General features: G+C 53.6%; 2 protein-coding genes and 1 pseudogene across 11 annotated transcripts in view; 2 read left to right on the plus strand and 1 right to left on the minus strand.

Moving 5' to 3' along the window:
* Positions 1 to 8,813, plus strand: part of POU2F2 (POU class 2 homeobox 2) — a 45,163-nt gene extending 36,350 nt beyond the window's left edge. For 4 of the 9 annotated variants that reach the window (XM_023229489.1, XM_023229492.1, XM_023229490.1 and 1 more), the window contains 8 exons: positions 139 to 300; positions 454 to 595; positions 690 to 838; positions 918 to 1,094; positions 2,477 to 2,543; positions 4,164 to 4,365; positions 4,494 to 4,567; positions 4,843 to 5,335. In XM_023229489.1, the coding sequence (XP_023085257.1) occupies positions 139 to 300; positions 454 to 595; positions 690 to 838; positions 918 to 1,094; positions 2,477 to 2,543; positions 4,164 to 4,365; positions 4,494 to 4,567; positions 4,843 to 5,174 (1,305 nt within the window). In that variant the 3' untranslated portion in view covers positions 5,175 to 5,335. Of the gene's footprint in view, positions 1 to 138; positions 301 to 453; positions 596 to 689; positions 839 to 917; positions 1,095 to 2,476; positions 2,544 to 4,163; positions 4,366 to 4,493; positions 4,568 to 4,842 lie in introns of all 9 variants that reach the window. The other 5 variants (XM_023229493.1, XM_023229495.2, XM_023229496.2 and 2 more) reach the window with 5 other exon arrangements.
* On the plus strand, positions 7,027 to 9,221 carry LOC111554130 (annotated as a pseudogene). Its single transcript, XR_002735151.3, has one exon. The product of XR_002735151.3 is annotated as an uncharacterized LOC111554130 (transcript).
* Positions 9,222 to 14,882: 5,661 nt separating this feature from the next.
* On the minus strand, positions 14,883 to 20,318 carry ZNF574 (zinc finger protein 574). The gene is made up of 2 exons (XM_023229264.2): positions 20,159 to 20,318; positions 14,883 to 17,850 (listed from the first exon to the last, which is right to left on the minus strand). Exon 2 carries the CDS (start codon positions 17,828 to 17,830, stop codon positions 15,140 to 15,142), a length of 2,691 nt encoding a protein of 896 aa, XP_023085032.1. The 5' UTR covers positions 17,831 to 17,850; positions 20,159 to 20,318; the 3' UTR covers positions 14,883 to 15,139.
* Positions 20,319 to 22,096: the final 1,778 nt, after the last annotated feature.

Consider the following 22,096-nt stretch of genomic DNA (forward strand, 5'->3'; position numbering starts at 1 on the left):
GTGGAGGAAGGCGGGGGGAGTCTGCAGGCGGCGGATGGAACGCAGGGGCGAAGAGGGCGGGAGGGGGACTGTGCATCCATCGCTGAGCCCACTCCTGGTCCTCCGCCCTGCATCCCACCCACCTGCCCACCCCACCAGGCCGTGACCCGCCCTACGCTGCCCGACCCGCACCTCTCGCACCCGCAGCCCCCCAAATGCTTGGAGCCACCATCCCACCCCGAGGAGCCCAGTGATCTGGAGGAGCTGGAGCAGTTCGCCCGCACCTTCAAGCAGCGCCGCATCAAGCTGGGCTTCACGCAGGTCTGGAGCCACCTTGCAGGCTGGGCCGTGGGCGAGGGGGCGTGGTCAGTTGATGGATGCCGCGGGGGGGCGTGGCCAGCCGGTGGGCGGAGCGGACCCAGTGCCGGAAGGCCCCGCCCTGACCTCTGCCCCTTCCCCGCCCCACTGGCCCAGGGTGATGTGGGCCTGGCCATGGGCAAGCTCTACGGCAACGACTTCAGCCAGACGACCATTTCCCGCTTCGAGGCCCTCAACCTGAGCTTCAAGAACATGTGCAAACTCAAGCCCCTCCTGGAGAAGTGGCTCAATGACGCAGGTGGGACTAGGCTGGGGCTCCCGCGTAGGGGGAGGGCGGTGGCCAGTGGCCACGGGAGGCGCCTTCTAATGCTCACGTCTCCCCCGGGGCACAGAGACTATGTCTGTGGACTCAAGCCTGCCCAGCCCCAACCAGCTGAGCAGCCCCAGCCTGGGTTTCGATGGGCTGCCCGGGCGGAGACGCAAGAAGAGGACCAGCATCGAGACAAACGTCCGCTTCGCCTTAGAGAAGAGTTTTCTAGCGGTGAGGCCCTCTCCTGGGTGGCCCTCACCTGAGGGGTGGCAGGCGGTGGGCCCCGGGCTAACAAGCCCTCTGCCTGTAGAACCAGAAGCCTACCTCAGAGGAGATCCTGCTGATCGCCGAGCAGCTGCACATGGAAAAAGAAGTGATCCGCGTCTGGTTCTGCAACCGGCGCCAGAAGGAGAAACGCATCAACCCTTGCAGTGCGGCCCCCATGCTGCCCAGCCCGGGGAAGCCGGCCAGCTACAGCCCCCATATGGTACCAAGAGCCCGCCTGGGGGGTGGGAGACCACAGAACTTCGCAGGCACCTGTGTGAAGCCCACCCTACCTAGTTGTCCACAGAGCCCAGAACAGAGGCAAGGAGAGTCACTCTTGGGGACAGGCCATCACGTAGATGGGCACAGTCACACAGGGGCAGTTTCCAGGGAACTGTGGTCTTACGTGGGGGATACAAGCACCCCTAGATACACACCGACATAGCCAGACACAGAGTTATTACAGTGCCATAGCCACACAGGGAGGGATATATGTCCAAGGTTAGAACACACAGGCTCACAACCACATGGAGGCAGGGATAGGCATTTATTGGGCATTCAGGGACATTGTCACACCCATGGGTGTACTCTCAGGTCCATAGCTACACACAGGCCCACTTGATCTCAGACACAGCTGGACATCCTTTATCCCATCCCTTTATTTCCATTCCTGGAAAGAGCTGTGATGCTCCAGAGAGGAGCCCCCACCCCCAGTGGGGTGAAGGAGGCACTGTCTGAACTGAGTTCTAAAGGACAAGGGAGAGTTAGCCAGCCACAAGAAGGCAAAGGGCCCTCCTGGACAGTGTGCACTAAGGCCTAGAAACCACGGTGTGCCCAGCCCAATTTGAGAAACTCCAGTGCAATTTAGTGTGGTTGGTGCTGCAGTTTATATGAATGAGGTTGGGGAAGGGGTGGGGGCATGTACCCCAAGCTTTACAGTGAAGAACTGGAACTTGAACCATGGGCAGTGAGGAGGTAAGGAGGGGTTATAAGCTGGGGAAGGAGAGAAACCACACATTTAGTGAGGTTTCTGGGGCTGATGCAAAGGTGAGACTGGAGGTGGGGTGGCCAAGAAGGAAGCTGGGGGATGGTCCCAGAAAATCAAGTAATATGACATCTCAATACCCTGATGCAAAGATATGCATCCATTTAGCCTCACACTTCAGATCTGCTGTTTCCCTGCCTGGGTCACTTTGATCAGTCTCTGCTGCATTGCTTGCCAACTGCACTGGTAAAAGTGTGGTGTTTGCTTGTCCAGGGAAAAGAATTTTAGTTTTGCAGAACCAACAATAGTAGGAGCATGTAGAGCAGCCACTCTTCCGGTGTAGTCACTTCAGACAGGACGCAACCCTGCAGAGACTAGCCAGACGGGGTGGTGTCAGAAGAGAGGTTCGGGGTGCTCTTAATGGAGAATTAGCCCTTCATGCTTGTGGCTCAGGATCAGCTAGGGCAAGTGTGAAGAAAGCATGTGGAATAATACAAATGCAGCATTGTGCCAAAGCCCCCTGCCCCCATCCTGGGACAGAGGAGTGGGGTCCTGCAGGGAGCATCATGGGGGCTGCTGGCAGACAGTGGCTAACCATACCTCCTTTCTTCTCTCCTCAGGTCACACCCCAAGGGGGCGCGGGGACCTTACCGTTGTCCCAAGCTTCCAGCAGTCTGAGCACAACAGGTCAGGGAGGGCAGAAGATGATGAGGGGGGCCTGGGAGGATGTGGCACAGGCTGGAGCCTGAGGTTCCCAAGTGGCTCTGAGTGTCCATGGGCCTCAAGACTGAGCCGGGGAGTGTGGGTGGGGGAATGGGAGAGACAGTGGGAAGAGGGCAGGACTCACCCCTCCTCTACAGGAGCAACTCAGCTTTAATCTGCTTCACGATTTCATATGAGAAAAGCATGGGCCTGGTAAAAGGTGAGGCACTTGGGTTTTGTGCCTGGCCTCTGTCATTTTTAGGCTGTGTGAATTCAAGTGCTTATTTTATCCTTCTAAGCCTCAGTTTTTATAAAATTATTATAAATGTGTAATACAAAAGATATAAATACATGTATGTAAGAGTGTATGTATGTATACACACATACATGCATACATACATACTCTTGTACCCAGAGCTCCCCTCCCTATTCCTGGGACACAGCAGGTTTAGATGTATGGTTATACACCATATATATAAGAATAATATAAAATTGGCCTGGTGTGGTGGTTCATGCCTATAATCCCAGCTTTTTGGGATGCCAAGGCAGGCAGATCACCTGAGGTCAGGAGTTCAAGACTAGCCTGGCCAACATGGGAAACCCTGTCTCTACTAAAAATACAAAAATTAGCTGGGTGTGGTGGCATGTGTCTGTAATCCCAGCTACTCGGGAGGCTGAGGCAGGAGAATCGCTTGAACCCGGGAGGAGGAGTTTGCAGTGAACTGAGATCACACCATTGCACTCGAGCTTGGGCAACAGAGTTAGATTCCATCTCAAAAAAAAAAAAAAAAATATATATATATATATATATACACACACACACACACACATACATAATATATATACACATAATATATATGCACATAATATATACGTAATATATATACACACACATATATATATACACATTATACACACACACACACACATACACACACACACACACACACAAACAACAACATTGCCCCTCCCCAGGCTAGAAAATAGTAAGTGGAGATTTATAAAGTAGTAAGTGCTTGCCTGGCACTGTACTAAGCTCTTTGTAAACTGCATTGACGGACTTAATTCTCAAACTCATTTTATGAGATAGGTTCTATTATTATCCCCATTTTCCAGACAAGGGATCTGAAGGTCAGAGAGGTTAAGGCACTCGCCCAAGGGCACCCCTGGGATGAGACAGAGCCAGGAGTTTCTACCCCAGCAGTCTGGCTGAGTCTGGGCCCTCAGTCCCTGCCAGGTTGCCCATCCCTCAGCTGTGGCAATGTACCTGGCACCCCTCGCCCCTCCCCTAGAGGGAGCCATAGGGTTTTGACTCCTGGGCGCCCCCGTTTCTAGTCGGTAAAAAAGTGGTTCAGGGCGGGGAGTGCAGAGTGCCAGGGCTCAGCAGGAAGCAGCTGCTTTGACTTCCATTGTTATGATAGGGGTCACCCTGGCAGAGGCACAGGGAAATCACTCTGGGAAGAGAGGGCAGGGAGGTCTAAGGCTGTTCTGACTGAGGAGATGCTGCGTGAGCTGGGTGAGAAGACAAGTAGGAATTGACCCCAGGTTCCTCAGTGGGGGATGAGTGGAAGCTGAAGACCCCATCTCTCTGTCTCTCTCTGGCAGTTACTACCTTATCCTCAGCTGTGGGGACGCTCCACCCCAGCCGGACAGCTGGAGGGGGTGGGGGCGGGGGCGGGGCTGTGCCCCCCCTCAATTCCATCCCCTCTGTCACTCCCCCACCCCCGGCCACCACCAACAGCACAAACCCCAGCCCTCAAGGCAGCCACTCGGCTATCGGCTTGTCGGGCCTGAACCCCAGCACGGGGTAAGTGGGTGCAGGTGGGAGGCTGTGGGGAGAAGCAGGGTTGCTGCTGCTTCTAGGGTGGGGAGCTGCACCCCAGTTATGTCGGCAGGTCCCTGCCCCTGCTAATGCCTCTGCTTTGCCTCTTGCAGAAGCACAATGGTGGGGTTGAGCTCCGGGCTGAGTCCAGCCCTCATGAGCAACAACCCTTTGGCCACTATCCAAGGTGCGTGCTGCCTCATGTCACACCCATCGTCACCAGCCCTATCCTCTGGGGCCTCGAGCCCTGCCATTGTTGCTCCAGCCATGCCATCCCGCCCCTGCTCACTGCATCGCTCGCCTCTTCATACCCATCTCACCTTTGGGGAAGGTGTGAGGGGTGCTGATGGGGGTCAGTGGGACCGATGGGGAGATGGGGGGCACTCTGGGCAGGACGCTGGAAGGCAAAGGTCTCCCCTGGCCCGGCGTGCCCCCAGCCCAGCCTCTCTCTCTCCCCACCAGCCCTGGCCTCTGGTGGAACCCTGCCCCTTACCAGCCTTGATGGCAGCGGGAACCTGGTGCTGGGGGCAGCTGGCGCAACCCCGGGGAGCCCCGGCCTGGTGACCTCGCCGCTCTTCTTGAACCATGCTGGGCTGCCCCTGCTCAGCACCCCGCCTGGCGTGGGCCTGGTCTCAGCAGCAGCTGCGGCCGTGGCAGCCTCCATCTCCAGCAAGTCTCCTGGCCTCTCCTCATCCTCTTCATCCTCCTCCTCCTCCTCCTCCACTTGCAGCGAGGTGGCCGCACAGACCCCTGGAGGCCCAGGGGGGCCCGAGGCAGGGTCCAAACCTGAGTGAGGGCCAGCCATGCCTCCCCTCCCATTCCTCTGATCCCTGCCTTGGTCCCTCACCTGGGAAGAGGGCGAGGAGGCCAGTGGTGGGGACACAGAGGGTCCTCAGAGCAGAGTGACAAGGGAGGAAAGACCAAAAAAACCAACCAAAAAAAAAAAAAAAAAAAGAAAAAAACTAACCAACCAACAAAAGAGAAGACCAAAAATAATCACAACAGAAACCAGCTGCCCCAAAGGAACCAGAGGTGAAAAACAAACAAACAAAAAAAAACAAAAACTAACCAAAAAAAAACCCCACAAAATCAAACAAACCAAAAAACCAGTCGCGAGCCAGACCTCAGCGTGCTCACCCTCACTGCTACAACGCCAAATAAGAACCCCAGCCAGGGGCGGAGAAGCCTCCAGCAGGTCAGACCTCATGCCACCGAGCCCTGGCTGTGGGACCAACCCCCAACCCTGCCTCCCCCCATGGGGGCTACAGATGGAAAAAGAGAAGATGCCAGCTTCCTAGTCCCGGCCCCCAGCCTGGACCAGCGAAGACAGGGCACAGCCTGGGCAGATGGGCTGGGGCTCAGCACCACCCACCAAATGTTCTTTTCCAGAAGGTGAAAGAGAAAGGGCCTGAACAACCTTACACCAAATATTCAGTAGCTTCATCCAAAGGATGTACAGAATTTTTAGCATTGTGTTCAACAGAATGTGTCCCTACCATGTGTCCCCCTCTCCCCTGGCCCCCAGCTCTCCCCACCTGGGCAGGGGGGCTCGCTTTAACCTCCTGCCTCCCCCCAGCCAGGGGAGAGTTCAAGAGAAGGCCTGGGGACAACTTTTCATCCCTTGTTCCTCCCTCTTTTCCCCTTTGAAAGGTGGGCTAGGCCATTTTGCCAAGTTCTAGCTCTCACAAGTCCCTCCTCAACCCTGTCACCCTCCTCTGCTCTGGAAGCGACTCCCTCCCCATCTTATGGGAAGGTGGAAGTTTCAGGCTAGAGGGGATGAAGGCATTCAGTTGAGGGCGTTCAGTTGTCTTTTTCCATCCTGTCTGTTTCCCTGAAAAAAAAATTCATATTCCAGTGCCTATCCGTGGGATCCTTCACGTTCTTTGACATTAACCAGAAACCAAAAAGAGAACTCACCTTGCTTTTCCCACCCCGTGCCCCTCTGGTACTGGCAAATGCCTCTCCCTCCCCCCCACATGCACACACGCACACACCCCAGTGGTGGGGTTCCTCGAGATGGCATCCCCATCAGGGTCCATGTGGTGGGACAGTGCCACAGCCTGTGGTCCCCATCTGAGAGGGTGTGGTGGTGGCCACCAATCCCACAAGACCTCCACAAGTCTTGGCTGGGCCCTGTGTTTGACTAGCCCTGGACACATCTCCACTGACGACGGACAGAGGAGAGACGCCACTGGGAGCCACCCTGCCCTCCTGCTATTGTGGAGGCCAACAAAGTTTTGAACCAAAAACCAAAAAAACAGAAACAATAAATTTAAACTAGAAAAAAAGAATTTATATATATATATATACACACATATATATATATATATATATAAAAGGGAAAGAAGATGAGGACTCTTCAAGAATAAGACGGAACCGCGAGGTGGAGCCAAGCCCCTGCACCGGTGGCCCTTGTTCCCCAAGGCGGACAGAAGGACGGATGCTTCTTTCTCTTCACAAATACCTCATGGACGTCGTCTTTGGGAAAGCCGGAGGGGGCAGCTAGGGCAGGGCCTGTCCCTCGGCCAGGGCAGATAGAAGCAGGTGGGTGGGGCTGAGAGAGGGTGTCAGGGACAGCGGTGAAGAACCCCAAACTCCCCCACCCAGATCAACTGAAAAAGCTTTAAAAAAAGAAAGACAGGAAAAAAGGGAGTAAGAAAGCAAAAAGAACAGATGAAGGAAAACTTAACAACTTTCCGGTGGTTTGATTCCTCCTTTGATTTCTTTTTCGGTTCTCTTTTGTCTGTCCTCTCTCCTCCTCTCGTTCCTCTCTTCTCCCTCCTTCCTCTCTCCTCCCTCTCCCTTTGCTCTCCTCTCTCCTCTCATAATCTTGTTCTTTCTGTGTCTCTCCTCAAACCAAAGTGTTGCAGTGAAGGACACGAGCCATTGAAATCAGGGTGGGGCCTGACAGCCACAGTGTGGCCCCCGCCCCTCGCTGGGCAGGAGCAGAGAGAGGGGAGAGCCCTGAGACCACAGGGCTTTGGCCTGGGCAGCTTCCACTTTCTGCCGGACACTCCAAGGAGAGGCAGATGGAGCCCCAGGCCTCAGCGTTCTCTTTTTTCCTTGTCTCCCTTCTCCCACCCGGGAAATGAAACTGTTGGGCTGGGCCACGGAGGCAGCAGAGACTCGGCCATTGCAGGGGCCTCCGGGTGCCTTGTCCGGGCAGTGGTGGAGTAGCCGCCCCTCCCACCCCTGGCACGATGGGGCCTGGCACCTTGTTGACCCATCCTCGCCGGAATGTAAGCATCTCCGCTGAATGACTCCCTGCCCTTACCCTACCTCTGAGTTTGTCCATGTTTATTTCCTGAAGAGAGAAGGGACTGGCAAGAGGGCTTGGGCCCCAGCCCAAGGGTGGAGAGGGGGCCAAGGGCTCCTGACCAAATAGGAAGGACATTTGAGCAGAGCAAAATGAAAGGAATTACAACCAAAAACCCCCTCCGAGAAGACAGGCAGCATGGAAGGCATGGTGGAGATGACTCAAACAAAAACTATGATTCTAGACCAAAAAGGAAAAAAAAAAAAAAAAAGTAAAGAAAATCCAGGACTCACCACCACCCACTTCATCCTGCTTCCTCCCCATCAAGTCCCACCACCTGGGACCTCTCCCCACCCCAGTATGGGGTAGTGGGGCAAAGAGAAGAGGAGGAGCAGGGGGCAGGGATGGGGCAGATGCCCTGACGTTGGTGGAGGGACCCCTGTGCAGCCAGGGGTGCTGGGGACCCTCCCCATCCAACCCTCACACCTAGGAAAAGAAAAACAAGAAAAAAGAAAATTCCTGGGAGGGGGAAAAATAACCAAATCCCAAGCTTTAACTACAGCTGTGAAACCAAATATTGGGAAGGGGGTAGGAGGGAGGGAGGGGCAGGTGAGCCCCAGGTCTCCCCCCTGGGCCCCCCTCCCCCGAGGACTCGAGATAAGGCACCAAATACCTCATAGAACTTTAATGTTAAAAAAAGGAAACCAAATATCGTTGGCTGGGGGCCAGCCAGGGCAAGGGGCTGGGGGGCTGGAGGGAGCCAGGGTTGGGAAGGTGATGGGGGAATTCATGCCCCCCACCCCCATCTGCCTCTTCCACTCTGGTCCCCCGTCTCGACTCCGGGAAACAAAACTATCTCATCGTTTTTATTTTGTGGTCTGTACAGAGCCTGTGTCCGTGTGTCTGTGTGTGAGCGAGAGAATTGGAGGGCAGGGGAGCTTTATGTGGGGGATGGGGAGGGAAACCCCAGGCTAGGCTATGGGCTAGGTTAGATGGCCGAGGTTGGGAGCTGAGGGCCTGGGCTGGAAAGAGAGGAGAGATGAGTGGATTGGAGCAGTGGGGAGCCCTCTGAATTTCTCTTCTCCCCAACCTTGACCTCCTACTTAAGGGAGGGACAGAGACTGGGTCTACCCTAATGGTAGGCCTTTTCATTGTGCCAAAAAAAAAAAAAAAAAAACTGATGCCAGTAACTAAACCACCTCTCTCTGTTCTCTTCTGGGGGGTGGGGTGGGTGTGTGTGTGTTGGGGTGGGTAGGGATGGGGAACCCAAGCCCCAGTAGGAGTTGGGGCTGAGATCAGGAGGAGGGGAAGGATATGAGTTTTCTACCCATCTCCCTGGAGAAGGCCATGATGGGCTCTCCAAGCCCTGGGGAGATTTGGCGAGGGACTAGCCAAGTCAGGGTGACCTCTTGACCTGACTAGTTTTTCTAACCCACCCGAATACCAGGGTGCCTCTCTCTTCCTCTAGCCCAGGGTAGGGGGACCTGAGTGAGAGAGAGAGTGAGACAGACAGCAAGATTGAGACACGCGGGCCCCCACTGGTCTCTGAGTGGGAAAGGCAAGTGCGAGAGATAAAGGCCTCCAAGAGAAAAAAGAAACAAACCAAAGATTTAACCATTTAAAAAAAAAAAACCCACAGACAACTCCGCTACCTTTTTATACGTTGGAAAAAAAAGTGAAAAAAATTTAAAAATAAAAATAAAAAAAAATACACAAAAACTCCAAGCCGCAGGTCCTTCATGCGGTTTAAACTTTGACCTCAGCAGTCTCCAAAGCAAGACGACGATGACAAAGGCGGAAACAAAGAAAAAATAATGTATATTTTTAAGTATTTGTCCTTGAATTGTTAGCTCCTTGTTAAACAAACAAGAAAAGGAGAGAAAAATCCAGAGAGAAGTGTTGCTGGGATGGAGACGACTATTTACTATGTCTGTGACCCCTCCCTTTTGCCTCCCTCCCCTTCCCCTCTTTCCTGTCCTCTATCCTTGCTGCCCCTCCCCCAACCTGTCCCCAAAACCCAGGGGCTCAGTATTTATTTATTTATATAATTGCAGGGTGACTGGGGGCCTCTCTCGGCAACTCATAGAGGGCCTTTGGATCATGGTGGGGTGGGGAAAGAGCGAGGAGTCTTTGGGAAGAGCAGGGGCCTGAACTTTGATCAACTCCTTTCTGGCCTCTTGTCCCACTGCTGCCACCATCACCTTCCAAATCCAGGGCTGCACTAGGGCAAGGTGACCACCCTACCTCGTAAAGACCTGATTGGCGCAGCCCGTTCTGGTGTGGGTGTCTCTCACCACCCAGAATGACCAGGTTGGAATGGGGGTGGGTGAAGTTGGAGGGGGTGGCAAGTACAAGGCAAGGGTGCCCAAGAACTGGCATCCAGAAATCAGCCCCAGAGTAGACCTTTCCTCCATCCTCACCAAGTTAGCCTCCCTTTCAGTTCCGTCTGACCCCTGTGTTGGTAGCCCCTTCCTTCCCTTCCTGTACCCCCTCCCTGTCTCTTCTCGTGGTAGCGGGTTAGCGTTTCAGTGTTCTTAACTCCAATCTGCTTGTTCATTGTACAATGTGCTTCTTTTAAGGCCCCATTTTTGTAACTTGAGTGTGTCATTCATCTGAACAACAAACATCAAAAAATAAAAAATTAAAAACTGTACAGAGAGAAATGATGCCTGCTCTCCCTTGGTCTCCTCTCTGTCCTGGGAAGAGTGGTGAAGACATCAGGGTGTGGGGTTGGAGATCTGTATGGTGGGGAGGGGAGGGCTTTACTTCTGTTCCAATAGTGAATGTTCACAGTCTGGGCAACAGAGTGAGAACTCTTCTCTAAAAGAGCCCCGAAAACTCAACTGCGCATCATGGCGTGTTCCTGTTGTCTAGTCCTAGCTACTTGGGAGACTGAGGTGGGAGGATCGCTTGAGCCCGGGATGTCGAGGCCGCAATGAACCATGATCATGCCACTGCACTCCAGTCTGGGTAACAGAGAGAGACCTTGTTTAAGAAATAATAATAATAAATAAAATAAATGTTTAAAAATAGTGAATGTTTGGAAGTAAAACCTGCACAAATGTTCTTGCCAAAGAACCGTCTTTGAATTCAGGATGAATTCCTATTTCCAAATTCAAATCTCAATTCTGCCATTCTATGACCTTCAATATGTGAGTTTCTGTGTCCTCACTGTAAATTAGGGACAATACCTACCTCACAAGGTTGTAGGATGATGGTCTAAGTAAAGTGCTTAGGACTGGGCTCCAGCACACTGTCTTCAATAAATGAGAACTATGAGAAAGCCAGGACACCAGCAAGTACCTCCCCATTTCCATCCCTGGATGCTTCCTCAGAGGACTAAAGAGACTCTTCAAAACCAGAGTTTCAATTAACACATTAAAAAGTTTCAACCTCACAAATAGTCAAATAAATTAACAGAAGAGTTACATGTCATTTTTTCACATCACCAAAAAAATGCAAAAAAACAAAACAAAACGCCAGGTGCGGTAGCTCACGCCTGTAATCCCAACACTTTGGGAGGCTGAGGCAGGCGGATCACCTGAGGTCAGGAATTCGAGATCAGCCTGGCCAACACGGTGACACCCCGTCTCTACTAAAAATACAAAAATTAGCCGGACGTGGTGGTGCATGCTTGTAATCCTCGCTACTCAGGAGGCTGAGGCTAGAGAATAGCTTGAATCTGGGAGGCGGAAGTTGAAGTGAGCTGAGATTGCATCATTGCACTCCACATCAGGCAACAGAGCAAGACTCCATCTCAAAAAAAAAAAAAAAAAAAAAAAAACCAGACCATGTTCAGTGGCTCCTGCCTGTAACCCTAGAATTGAGAAGGCCAAGGCAAGAAGAACCCTTGAGCCCAGGAGTTCAACACCAGCCTGGGCAACACAGTGAGACCCTATCTCTACAAAAATTGAACAAAATTGGGCCAGGTGTGGTGGCTCATGCCTGGAATCCCAGCTCTTTGGGAGGCTGAGGTGGGTGGATCATTAGGTCAGGAGTTTGAGACCAGCCTAGCCAATATGGTAAAACCCCGTCTGTACTAAAAATACAAAAATTAGCCGGGCGTCGTGGTGCGTGCCTGTAGTCTCAGCTACTTGGGAGGCTGAGGCAGAAGAATCGCTTGAACCTGGGAGGTGGAGATTGCAGTGAGCAGAGACTGTGCCACTGCACTCCAGCCTGGATGACAGAGCGAGACTCCATCTCAAAAAAAAAAAAAAAAAAAAATTGAACAAAATTAACTGGGCATAATGGTGTACATCTGTGGTCCTAGCTACTTGGGAGGCTGAGGTGGAGCTCTTGAGCCCGGGAGGCCAAGGCTGCAGTGAGCTATGATAGTACCACTGCACTCCAGCCTGGGTGGTGAGAGAGCGAGACCGTCTCCAACCAACCAACCAGAGTTGATTTTGAAGTTTTCTGGTGGTACAATGTACACACCAACCCCCTTCCTTTTTAGAGCAACATTAACTCTTACTCAAATTATTGTGCCCATCTGTCATTCGGCAGTAGCAACAGCTTCTGCAGGCCATCAGGCCATGGACTGATCCCTAAGACCTCACCACTGAAAGGCAGAAGTGGTATTAATGAAAATGCACTGTAAGACTGGGCGCGGTGGCTCACGCCTATACTCCCAGGATTTTGGGAGGCCCAGGCTGGTGAATCACTTGGGGCCAGGGGTTCAAGACTAGCCTGCCCAACGTGGTAAAGCCCCATTCTGCTAAAAATACAAAAATTAGCCGGGCGTGGTGGTGCACGCCTGTAATCCCAGCTACTCGGGCAGCTGAGGCACAAGAATCACTTGAAGTTGGGAGGTAGAGGTTGCAGTGAGCCGAGATCATGCCACTACACTCTAGCCTGGGTGACAGAGTGAGACTCTATCTCGGGGGGGGGGGAAAAAAGGGGGCTGTTGGGTTTCCTCAACACTGTTGCATCCTCTCATGTATGCTTGGCACACAGGTACTGGGATCCTGCAAATTCGATAGTGAGGACTGTCGGAATCAAGGCACAGGAAAAGTATGAGTGAAAGATAGGTTTCATATGTAGTAAGACAAGTGTTAGCATTGCAGTGTTTTGGCACGACTGAAAAAACGCAAAGCTCCTCAACTCTCCAAACAAGTCAGCAGGGATGAGGCATAAGAATAGTACATGGAGGAAGATCATTAGCTTCAGGCCCATCTTCAAGGTGGCACAGTCAGAACCACACAGAACCCAAGACCCCATCTCTACAAAATAAATTAGGCAGAAGTGGTGGTGCTTGCCTGTATGTAGTTCCAGCTACTTGGGAGGCTGAGGCAGAAGGATCACTTGAGCCCAGGAGGTTGAGGCTGCAGTGAGCCGTGATCATGCAACTGCATTCCAGCCTGGGTCACAAAGCGAGACTCTGAAAAATAGAAAAAAAAAAAAAAAAACAGGCCAGGTGTTGTGCCTCATGCCTCTAATCCCAGCACTTTCAGAGGCCAAAATGGGATGATCCCTTGAGGCCAGGAGTTTGAGACCAGCCTGGCCAACATAGCAAGATCCCATTTCTAATAAAAAGATAAAAATAAAACCTAACACAGGAACAGAAAACCAACCACCACATGTTCTCACTCATAAGTGGGAGTTGAACAATGAGAACACATGGACACAGGGAGGTGAGCATCACACACTAGGGCCTGTCAGAGGGTAGGGGGCTAGGGAGGGATAACATTAGGAGAAATACCTAATGTAGATGATGGGTGCAGCAAACTACCATGGCATGTGTATACCTATGTAACAAACCTGCACGTTTTGCACATGTATCCCAGAACTTAATTTAAAAAAAATCCTAGGATTTGGAACTATATGTATATAAACATTAAAATGTATGTTTATGTATGTCTATAAAAAGTGAAACAATAAAAATCTCTTTATATATATATCAATGTTTACTGTATCTATCGTATAATTTATATACATATAACAGGTAGGATACACATACACATAACCTATGTAATTTTTTGTATAAACAGAACCCTAATACATTAACTCTTCAAATGTTATTTATTTTACAAGATTATTAGAATTTGTTGTTTTAGGCCAGACGCGGTGGCTCATGCCTATAATCCCAGCACTTTGGGAGGCTGAGGCAGGTGGATCACCTGAGGTGGGGAGTTGGAAACCAGTCTGACCAACATGGTGAAACCCCACCTCTACTAAAAATACAAAAATTAGCCAGGTGTGGTGGCATGTGCCTGTAACCCGAGCCACTTGGGAGGCTGAGGCAGGAGAAACACTTGAACCTGGGAGGTGGAGGTTGCAGTGAGCCAAGACCACACCATTGCACTCCAGCCTGGGCAGCAGAGCAGACTCCATCTCGAAAAAATAAATAAATAAAAGGAAAAAGTTCAACAGAAGGATTTGGAATAATCTCTGGGGAGAGGGGGTCTCAGAAGCAAGGCTAGCACAGCAGCCTAGCATCTCCCCGGTCACATACTCCTATCTTGTCTCCACCACCCTCCCTGAAGTATGCAGAAGGCAGGAGAATGGAGAGAAAAGCATATGGGTGATTAAACCAAATGAAATGAAATCAGGCTTAAATTCAAGCTCTGCCCTGCCTGGATTGAATCTGACCTTGGGCAAGTCATCTCAATGCTTTTGACTGGAGATTCCTTCCCTGCAAAATGTTCTCACCTAATCAGTGTGAATATTATTGTTATATAGTACTTGAGACTAACGAGATGTTCAAACATTGGCCAACCATTCCAACAATCCACCTCTCATGATAAAAATCTGTCGGCTGAGCCAAAGTCCAACTCCAGGGGGATTCAAGTCACCACCCCTCATGAAGCTTCCTATGTCCAGACACATATTATTAAGAATCTCCTTTAATTCCACAGCCCCGGAGATCATGCCTACCTGCATTTGCTCTTGGGGATCAATGAGAAAATCAGATGGCCTTGGGAGACAAGGCCCATATCAGGCCAGGAGTCAGGGACAGGGGTGTTAGAATCTGATTTCTCTGAAAGTTCCTGCCACCAGCACCAGCACCCTTGAGCTTTTCCACACAGCCAGGGACCTCTAGTGGCAAGAGAGCCATGCTACCTCCATCTAGCAATAAAGTGAAGGCCCTGCTTGAGAGCCATGCCCATGAACACCAGGTCATTCTCTTCAGCCCAGCAAATGTTTACTGGGCTTGTACTATCCCTGCTACCTGCCAGGCTCACTTCTGGGTGCTGGTGACGCAGCTATGAGAGGTAAGACCCATGACTCCCAAATTCCACTCTATACACTGCTGGCAACTCAGTCTTTATTGATGGTTTCATTTTTGGGGTCACCAGTGCTAAGAGGTGGAAGGTGGGGGGGGCACCTTTTTGTGTGTCAAGGACCCCAGAGCACCCACCTCAGGAGAGAATAAATCCAATTTAGAACTTACAAGATGGTGGGGATGGGAAGAGGAAGGGACACAGTATGTACAGATGCTTAAGGGGATGCTGGAGGGCCTTCAGCAACAGGGCATGGAGGTGCTGAAGAGGAAGTCGGGCAGAGTCAGCCACTGATCTGGACCCCCTCGGCCTCAGCCAGAGGGTAGATCTCAATGGCTTCCACCAGGGGCAGTGCCTCCACAGCAGTCTCCATCACGGCCAGGCCAACGGCAGCCTCCGCCTCTGCCAGCTGCTGCCGCACAGCTGCCTGATGCTGCTGCTGATGGGTCTTGCGGTGCTTCCAGAGGTTGGAGAAGGAGCGGTAGCTCTTGCCACAGTCAGGGCAGGAGTAAGGTCGTTCGCCTGTGTGGATGCGGCGATGTTCTGCCAGGCGCATAGAGATGGCAAAGGCCTTGCCACACACTTCACAGGCAAAGGGCCGCTCACCTGTGTGCAGGCGCCGGTGGTCTTTCAGGTGGGTACTCTGACGGAACGCCTTGCCACAGTCTGGACATGGGTACGGCCGCTCACCTGTGTGGATGCGCCGGTGCACCTGCAGTGACGTCTCTGTGCTGAACAGCTTCTTGCACTCGCTGCACTCTAGACCCCGGCGGCGGGCAGGGGCTGCAGGGGCTGCTGTAGCAGTGCCTCCAAGGGCTGCTGGAGAGGCAACTGGTGCACGAGTGGCCCGTGGGGCTCGAGGGGCAGGGGGCTCCTTAGCCAGGACCTCTCCAGGCCCAGCAGCCGCATGGGCCGCCTCGTGTGCCTGCAGCCGAGCAGCTGAGCCCACTTTCTTGCCACAGGTGCCACACTCAAAGCGCCGTGGGGCCTGGGCAGCAGCGGCTGCACAGCGGTGCTCCCGGAGCCGCAGTGAGGAGGGGAAGGCAGCCCCACAGGATGGGCAGCGGTGGGGCTGGCGTCCGGCATGGACCACGAGCTGGTGCACCTCCAGCAGTCGGCGCAGCAAGAAGGAGCGGGGGCACTCACGACACTTGTAGGGGTATTCACCTGTGTGATGGTAGCGGTGCATGAGCAGGCGGTAAGGGCGGTGAAAACGCACCCCACATTCCTGGCAGCGGTAGGGGAAGTGCTGGGCATGCACCAAGCGGTGCTGCCTCAGTGTGGAGCTCTGTGTGAAAGCCTTGCCACAGTCCCCACACCGATAGGGCCGCTCTCCTGTGTGTGTGAGCCGGTGGCGGGCCAGGTTGGCAGGCGAGTTGAAGGGCTTGGAGCAGTCAGGGCAGGGGAAGGGCCGCTCCCCTGTGTGCGTGCGCAGGTGGTTACGCACATGAGACTTCTTCTTGAACATCTTGCCACAAATGCTGCATTTATGGCGCCGCTCCAGCCGGTGCACAAAACGTTGGTGCCGGGTCAGCTGCAAGGCCTTTCCAAATTCACGGCTGCACAGGAGGCAGCGGTAGGTGCCTGGGGCAACGGGCCCTGCTGAAGTCTCCTCAGACACAGGGGGCTCTGGGGCCTCTGGCTCTCCAGTCTCTGCCGGGGCTGGCTCAGGGAGACCAATGACAGGTTCCTCTGGAGGGACTGGTGTTGTAGGCAGAGGGACACCCCCTACCCCATGAGTACGCCGGTGATAAAGGAACTTCGTAAGGTTGACAAAGGTCTTTCCACATGGACATGAATGCAGAGGATTCGGGGTGTGGGCTCGCCGGTGGGCCAGGAGGAGGGCCTCTGTGCCAAAGGCCAGGCCACAGTCTACACACAGGAAGTGTGACTCGCTGCTGTGGTCTCCAAGGTGCTGGTCCAGACTGGAAGGGCTGGGGAAGACACGACTGCACAGGGGGCACTTAAAGATGCCCTCCCGGTGACTCCGCAGGTGCTGCTGTAGCTGGTGGGGTGAGAGAAAGAGCTGGTCACAGGCTGAGCAGAAGAGCTCCTGTGTGGCTGCCCCGCCTGCTTCTCCACTGTTGTTCCTCCGGGCCCTGCGCCCCCGGCGATCCCGCCCAATGGCTTCACCATTGCGCAGCTCATAACTGTGGTCAGAAGCTGGCGCGGCGTCAGGCTGAGACACAGGCACCTCTGCAGGTGGCGAAGCCTGCACCTCCTGCTGCAGGGCAGGCTCCTGAGACTCGGGGACAGGAGCAGGGAAGTGAGTGGCCTGGTGCTCCAGGAAATCTGCTGGCAGCTGGAAGAGCTGGGAGCACTCAGAGCACTTGTAGAGGAGCAGCTCCACCTCGGTCACCACCTCAGTGGTGGTGGCAGCGGCAGATGGGACAGTAGCCCCTTCCCCACCCTCTTCTGCCTTTCGATATGAGTGCTCCACAGCCACTCGGGCCTGGCCCACAGGAGGCCCTAGAACAACTGGGGACCCCAGGACAACAGGGGCAGGAGCCTTGGTGGGTGTAGCCCGGAGGTGTGTCTGCCGGTGGTTCAGCCAGAGCTCCTGGCTGGCAAAGAGAGCCTTGCAATCCACACACTCGTAGTGGATGGTGCTGGAGCTCAGGGGTGGTGCCTTGGGTGGTGGCTCAGCTGGCACTGCCTCCTGGGGTGTCATCATCTTCAGGTGCAACTCCTGGTGCTCCAGGAGCTGGCTGGGTGACATTAGCAGTTGACCGCACTCCAGGCACTGGTACTGGCTCTCCTGCACAAGGGTCTGATAGAGGCCAGTGCCTGAAGCTGTGTCTGTGGCAACAGTGACTCCAGGGTCAGCCACGCCCACCAGCTCAAAGTGCTGCTGGGGCACGTGGGAGTTTTGGTGCATGAGCACCTCTTCCAGGGATCCATAGAGCTGGTTGCACTCAGAGCAGACATAGCGGTGCTCAATGTACAGGACTGTCTCCTCTGATTCCTCAGTCATGGCGGCAGCAAGGCCCTGGGCTGGAAGAGGGGACAGTGGGGACAAACCAGTTAGGTCACCGATTCCTCAGCTCTTCCCTTTATCACTCTCCACTCCCAATACCTTAGATCTACGCCCCCTCTAAGTTCTTCCTTCGATTTTTAAAATTCTGCTTCCCTCCTAATAATCCTTCCTCCCTTCAACATAACAAACACCAAACACAAAATCTCCCAGGCAGTCCCTTCCCCAGGAATTTACCCAGTCTCACCTCTATATCAACTTGCATCAAATTCCACCCACCAGATCCTTGTAACCTGTTCAGTCCCCTCATCTCCCACACCTCACAGTGGGTCCCACAGTTAGGCCCAGCACATGGGAACCTCCACTCAGACCTCCTTCCACTGACTTCTTTTCTTACCAACTCACGTCACCCCATTCCTCTCCAAGGTACCCAACTGAAACCCCATATAGGCTTTCCCCACCTGTTTCTCCCAGCCACACCCCTCCCATGACCTCTGCTCCTTCTCCCAGGTTCTCAGACTTCTTTTTACACCCAGACCACTCAAACTGCCCAATGCCCCACCACTTCACTTTCAGCACTGTACACGGTGCCACCCCTCCCCTTCACACGCAACTCCCCTGCTACCCACCAACTCTTCCTCGGGTCCCTGGATTCCTCACGTCAAACTATATCCCGTCCCCCCAATCAGATTTTCTCACATTGGCCTAACCCATCTCCACACCCAGACTTTGCCCACCTTAACCACTTCATGATACCCAGCCCTGTTTAATTACTTAAACTCTTCTACAAATCAAGGCTCTCTCCCCTATCCAGAATACCCAGACCCATTTTCACAAAGGCCTACTCCTCCGTTTCAGACCTAGACCCTTCCGCCACCCTAACTCCTGTCTGCAGGGTATCTTTCCACTCTTTACATTCATCACCTCTTCTTTGTACCAAGACCAAATAGACAATTCTAATCACCTCTGGGATACCCAGGTCCCCTCTTCCCATTGATTTAAACCCTTCCTATTCATACACAGCCACTCATTCAGGGACACCCATACCCTCACTTCATATCAACCTATGCCTCTCTTGCAAACAGACCTCCCTCTGCCCCGGCAAATCCATCTCAGGAATATCCAGATCCTCCTTCACATTATTAACCCAATCTTTTTTAATTTGCCAGAAGACCCAACCCACCCTAACTCATTCTAGGGATGCTCAGACCCTCCTCTTCGTAGCAACATAACTCCTTTGTGTAAAGATCCACACACACGCTTAACCCATTCCAGGGATATCCAGACCGTCTTTCACAACGGCTTAAGCTCCTTCTACACACACCCCTCCTGCTGCCCAAATCCCCTTTAGGGATACCCGGACCTCCTATTCTCATACAGAACCTCCATCACCACCCTACTCCAGCAGACAGACCCCTCTTCCTCACACTCAAGCCCCTCTCACTAGTCTACTACTTTGGAGGTACAACGTCTTAGCAACCTCTCAGTCTCATTCCAGGAATTCCCAGGCACTCGTCACTTTAGCACACAGATCTCTCCCACCCTACTTCCTCCCCTTCCAATAACCAAATCCCATCTTCACCTTGGCCTAATTACCTGTACTTAAAAAAGACTACCTTTCCCGGCTCATTCCAGGGACACCCAAACATCCTTTTAAAATACACATAACCCTTCTTTGTACAGAGACCCCTCTCCACGTATTCCAAGGGTACCCAACCTCCTGACACATGGTTTAAGGCCTCTTCACATTATTTTAACCCCATCCGTTACAACTGGACCCCTCCTTAGCTCTAAACCGCTCCCTTGGGGATATCGATTTCCTAATATCTTTCCACACCAAAACCCCTCTCACCGCCCCAATTCTTTCCAGGAAAAACTAGATATTTTCCCCCTCCATTAACTTAATTATCTTTCTCACACCCTAAGCCCCTCACTGGGCACCCAAGTGCCTCTAACTGGCCCAGCCCCTTCGTCCTGGACTTGCCACACCACCAAGACCTTTACCCCAAACCCTGAGGAGCGGCGGAGCCCTTCTGGGACAGCTCTGAGGCCTCCCCTTCCCGCCTAGGTGCCCCGCCAAAGCCCCAGCCCAAGCCCCGCCCCTCCTCACTCAGCCCCGCACGCGACTCCAGGCCCCTTCCCCACCTGCCGCTCCGGCCCGGCCCCCGCCTGACTGCCCGCGCGCCCGGTCGGCCGTTGGTGCCGCTCCGCCCTAACTGCCCGGCGCGCACCCCCTCAGGCCCTCAGTGCGCAGGCGGCCTGGCGAGAGGAGGCCGCGGCGGCAGGGAGGGCAGCCCGGCTAGCCTTTGCGCGCCCGCTCGCGCTCACCTGCTTCAGCCGTCTCGCACGCCCCGGGCCCGGGCCACGGCTCCCCTTGCACGGCCACCCTAACGCTGCGCCCGCTCTAGCTCTCGCCGTCGCCTCTCGCCTGCTCCGTAGCCTCACTCTCGCCCCCAGCTACCCTCAGCAACGCCCCTCCCACCTTCCTCCTCGGCCGCCGCACGGACGGCCAGACGCAACCAATCATCGCCCGCTCGGGCCCTGTCGTTCGGCCAATCGACGCTCATGTCTCTGAGGCTTGGGCCAATAGTGAGGAGCATCGAGATTCCCCGCAGCGCCCAACCAATCCTTTAGCGACGTTCCCTCACCGGTCAGCTCTCGGGTGGATAGTGCCCGCCCCTTTAATCCTCCCTAGAGGATGCTCCTCCTCCTCCTCCTCCTTGACTCCGCCTCCGACGGCTCCAGTGGGGAACTCTGAGCGGAGGGCGGTGCGATGACGTCAGGCGGCGGCGCGCGGCCGCGGGCGCCATCTTGGGGACGCCATGAGGGAGTCAGCGTTGGGGTCAGGGAGAGGGAGGAAAAGATCCTGGGAAATTGAGGCACGCGGCACCCCGAGGGCTGGAGCCGGGGAATGGAGGCACAGGAGCCTTTGTGGTTTCCCCGAGGGTCAGAGGGAGAAAGTGAAACCACTTAGCGTGATGGGGCGAGGGCAAACTGCATTCAGCACCAGTCGCATGGAGGGAGAAAAGGGAAACCAAGGCTCCAGACGCACTTTATTAAAAGGAGGGAAATGAAGACGACAGGAAGAAACAGGGTCAAGACCGAGGGGACTTTTGGGAAGTGGAGAGAGGAGAAATGTCAGACGGGAAGCAAGGAAAGCGAGGATATGGAGAAAAAGAAGAAGCAAGGACAGGCAATTTCACTGGAAGAAACAGGGAATGTGGCGGGTAGAGGACCTGAAGGACAATCGGGGTGAGAGCCTGAAGGAAGTGAGCCATTAGCGGGCGGACTCCACTCCACCTCCTTCCGGGGTGACTCTGACCCTTACACCTCGAGAGCGGGACCCCATGTGTCCAAGGGGCTCTGGCCATTCCTACTCACCTCGTTCCTGCGCCCCTCAGGGCCTTGGGAGGGAGTTGCCCCAGTACTGTTAGAAACGTTTCCAGGCAGGTCGCCGTGGCTCACACCTGTAATCCCAATTTGGGAGGCTGAGGAGGGTTCATCACTTGAAGTCAGGCGTTCGAGACCCACCTGGCCAACCTAGTGAAACTACCATCTTTGCTAAAAATACAAAAAATTAGCTGGGTGTGCTGGCTCTTGCCTATAGCCCCAGCAACTCGGGAGACTGAGGCACAAGATTTGATTGCACCCAGGAGGCCGAGGTTGCAGTGAGCCGAGATCGCGCCACTGCACTCCAGCCTGGGCGACAGAGTGAGGCTCCGTCTAAAAGAGAAAAAGAAATGTTTCCAGACCTACTCCCTGAACCCAAGCACAGAGGAGTTTCAGTTTCTCGGTTGAGGAAACTCACTGTCAGAACTGTTATTTATTTACCTTCCTGATGCCAAAAGCCACTATGGGATGCGTCTCACGGTGAGACCTGGAACCAATTCATCAGCCTTGCTATGGTTATTTAGTCATTAGATGTCCTAACCTTCTCATGGATTAAATTCCCTAACAGCAGGCCTGTGTAGTTAAAACAGATTCCCAGATTGGAATCCTGGTCTAGGGCAAGTCAACTATCCTGAGCCTAAGTTTCTAATCTGTGAAATGGGGCTAATCACAACCCATCTCATGGTGGTTGTGAGGCACAGAGTAAAACACATCTAGGAGTTACTCTTTATTTTATTTATTTTTGAGACGGCGGAGTCTTGCTCTGTCACCCAGGCTGGAGTGCAATGGCGTAATCTCAGCTCACTGCAACCTTCACCTCCTGGGTTCGAGTGATTCTCCTGCCTCAGCCTCCTGAGTAGCTGTGACTACAGGCAC

Source organism: Piliocolobus tephrosceles, chromosome 21 (assembly GCF_002776525.5).
Source record: "Piliocolobus tephrosceles isolate RC106 chromosome 21, ASM277652v3, whole genome shotgun sequence".
NCBI lineage: Eukaryota > Metazoa > Chordata > Mammalia > Primates > Cercopithecidae > Piliocolobus > Piliocolobus tephrosceles.

Bases quoted from the DNA above. Each gene is read 5' to 3' on its own strand.
- ZNF574 (XM_023229264.2), bottom strand. From the start codon at position 17,830: ATGACTGAGGAATCAGAGGAGACAGTCCTGTACATTGAGCACCGCTAT.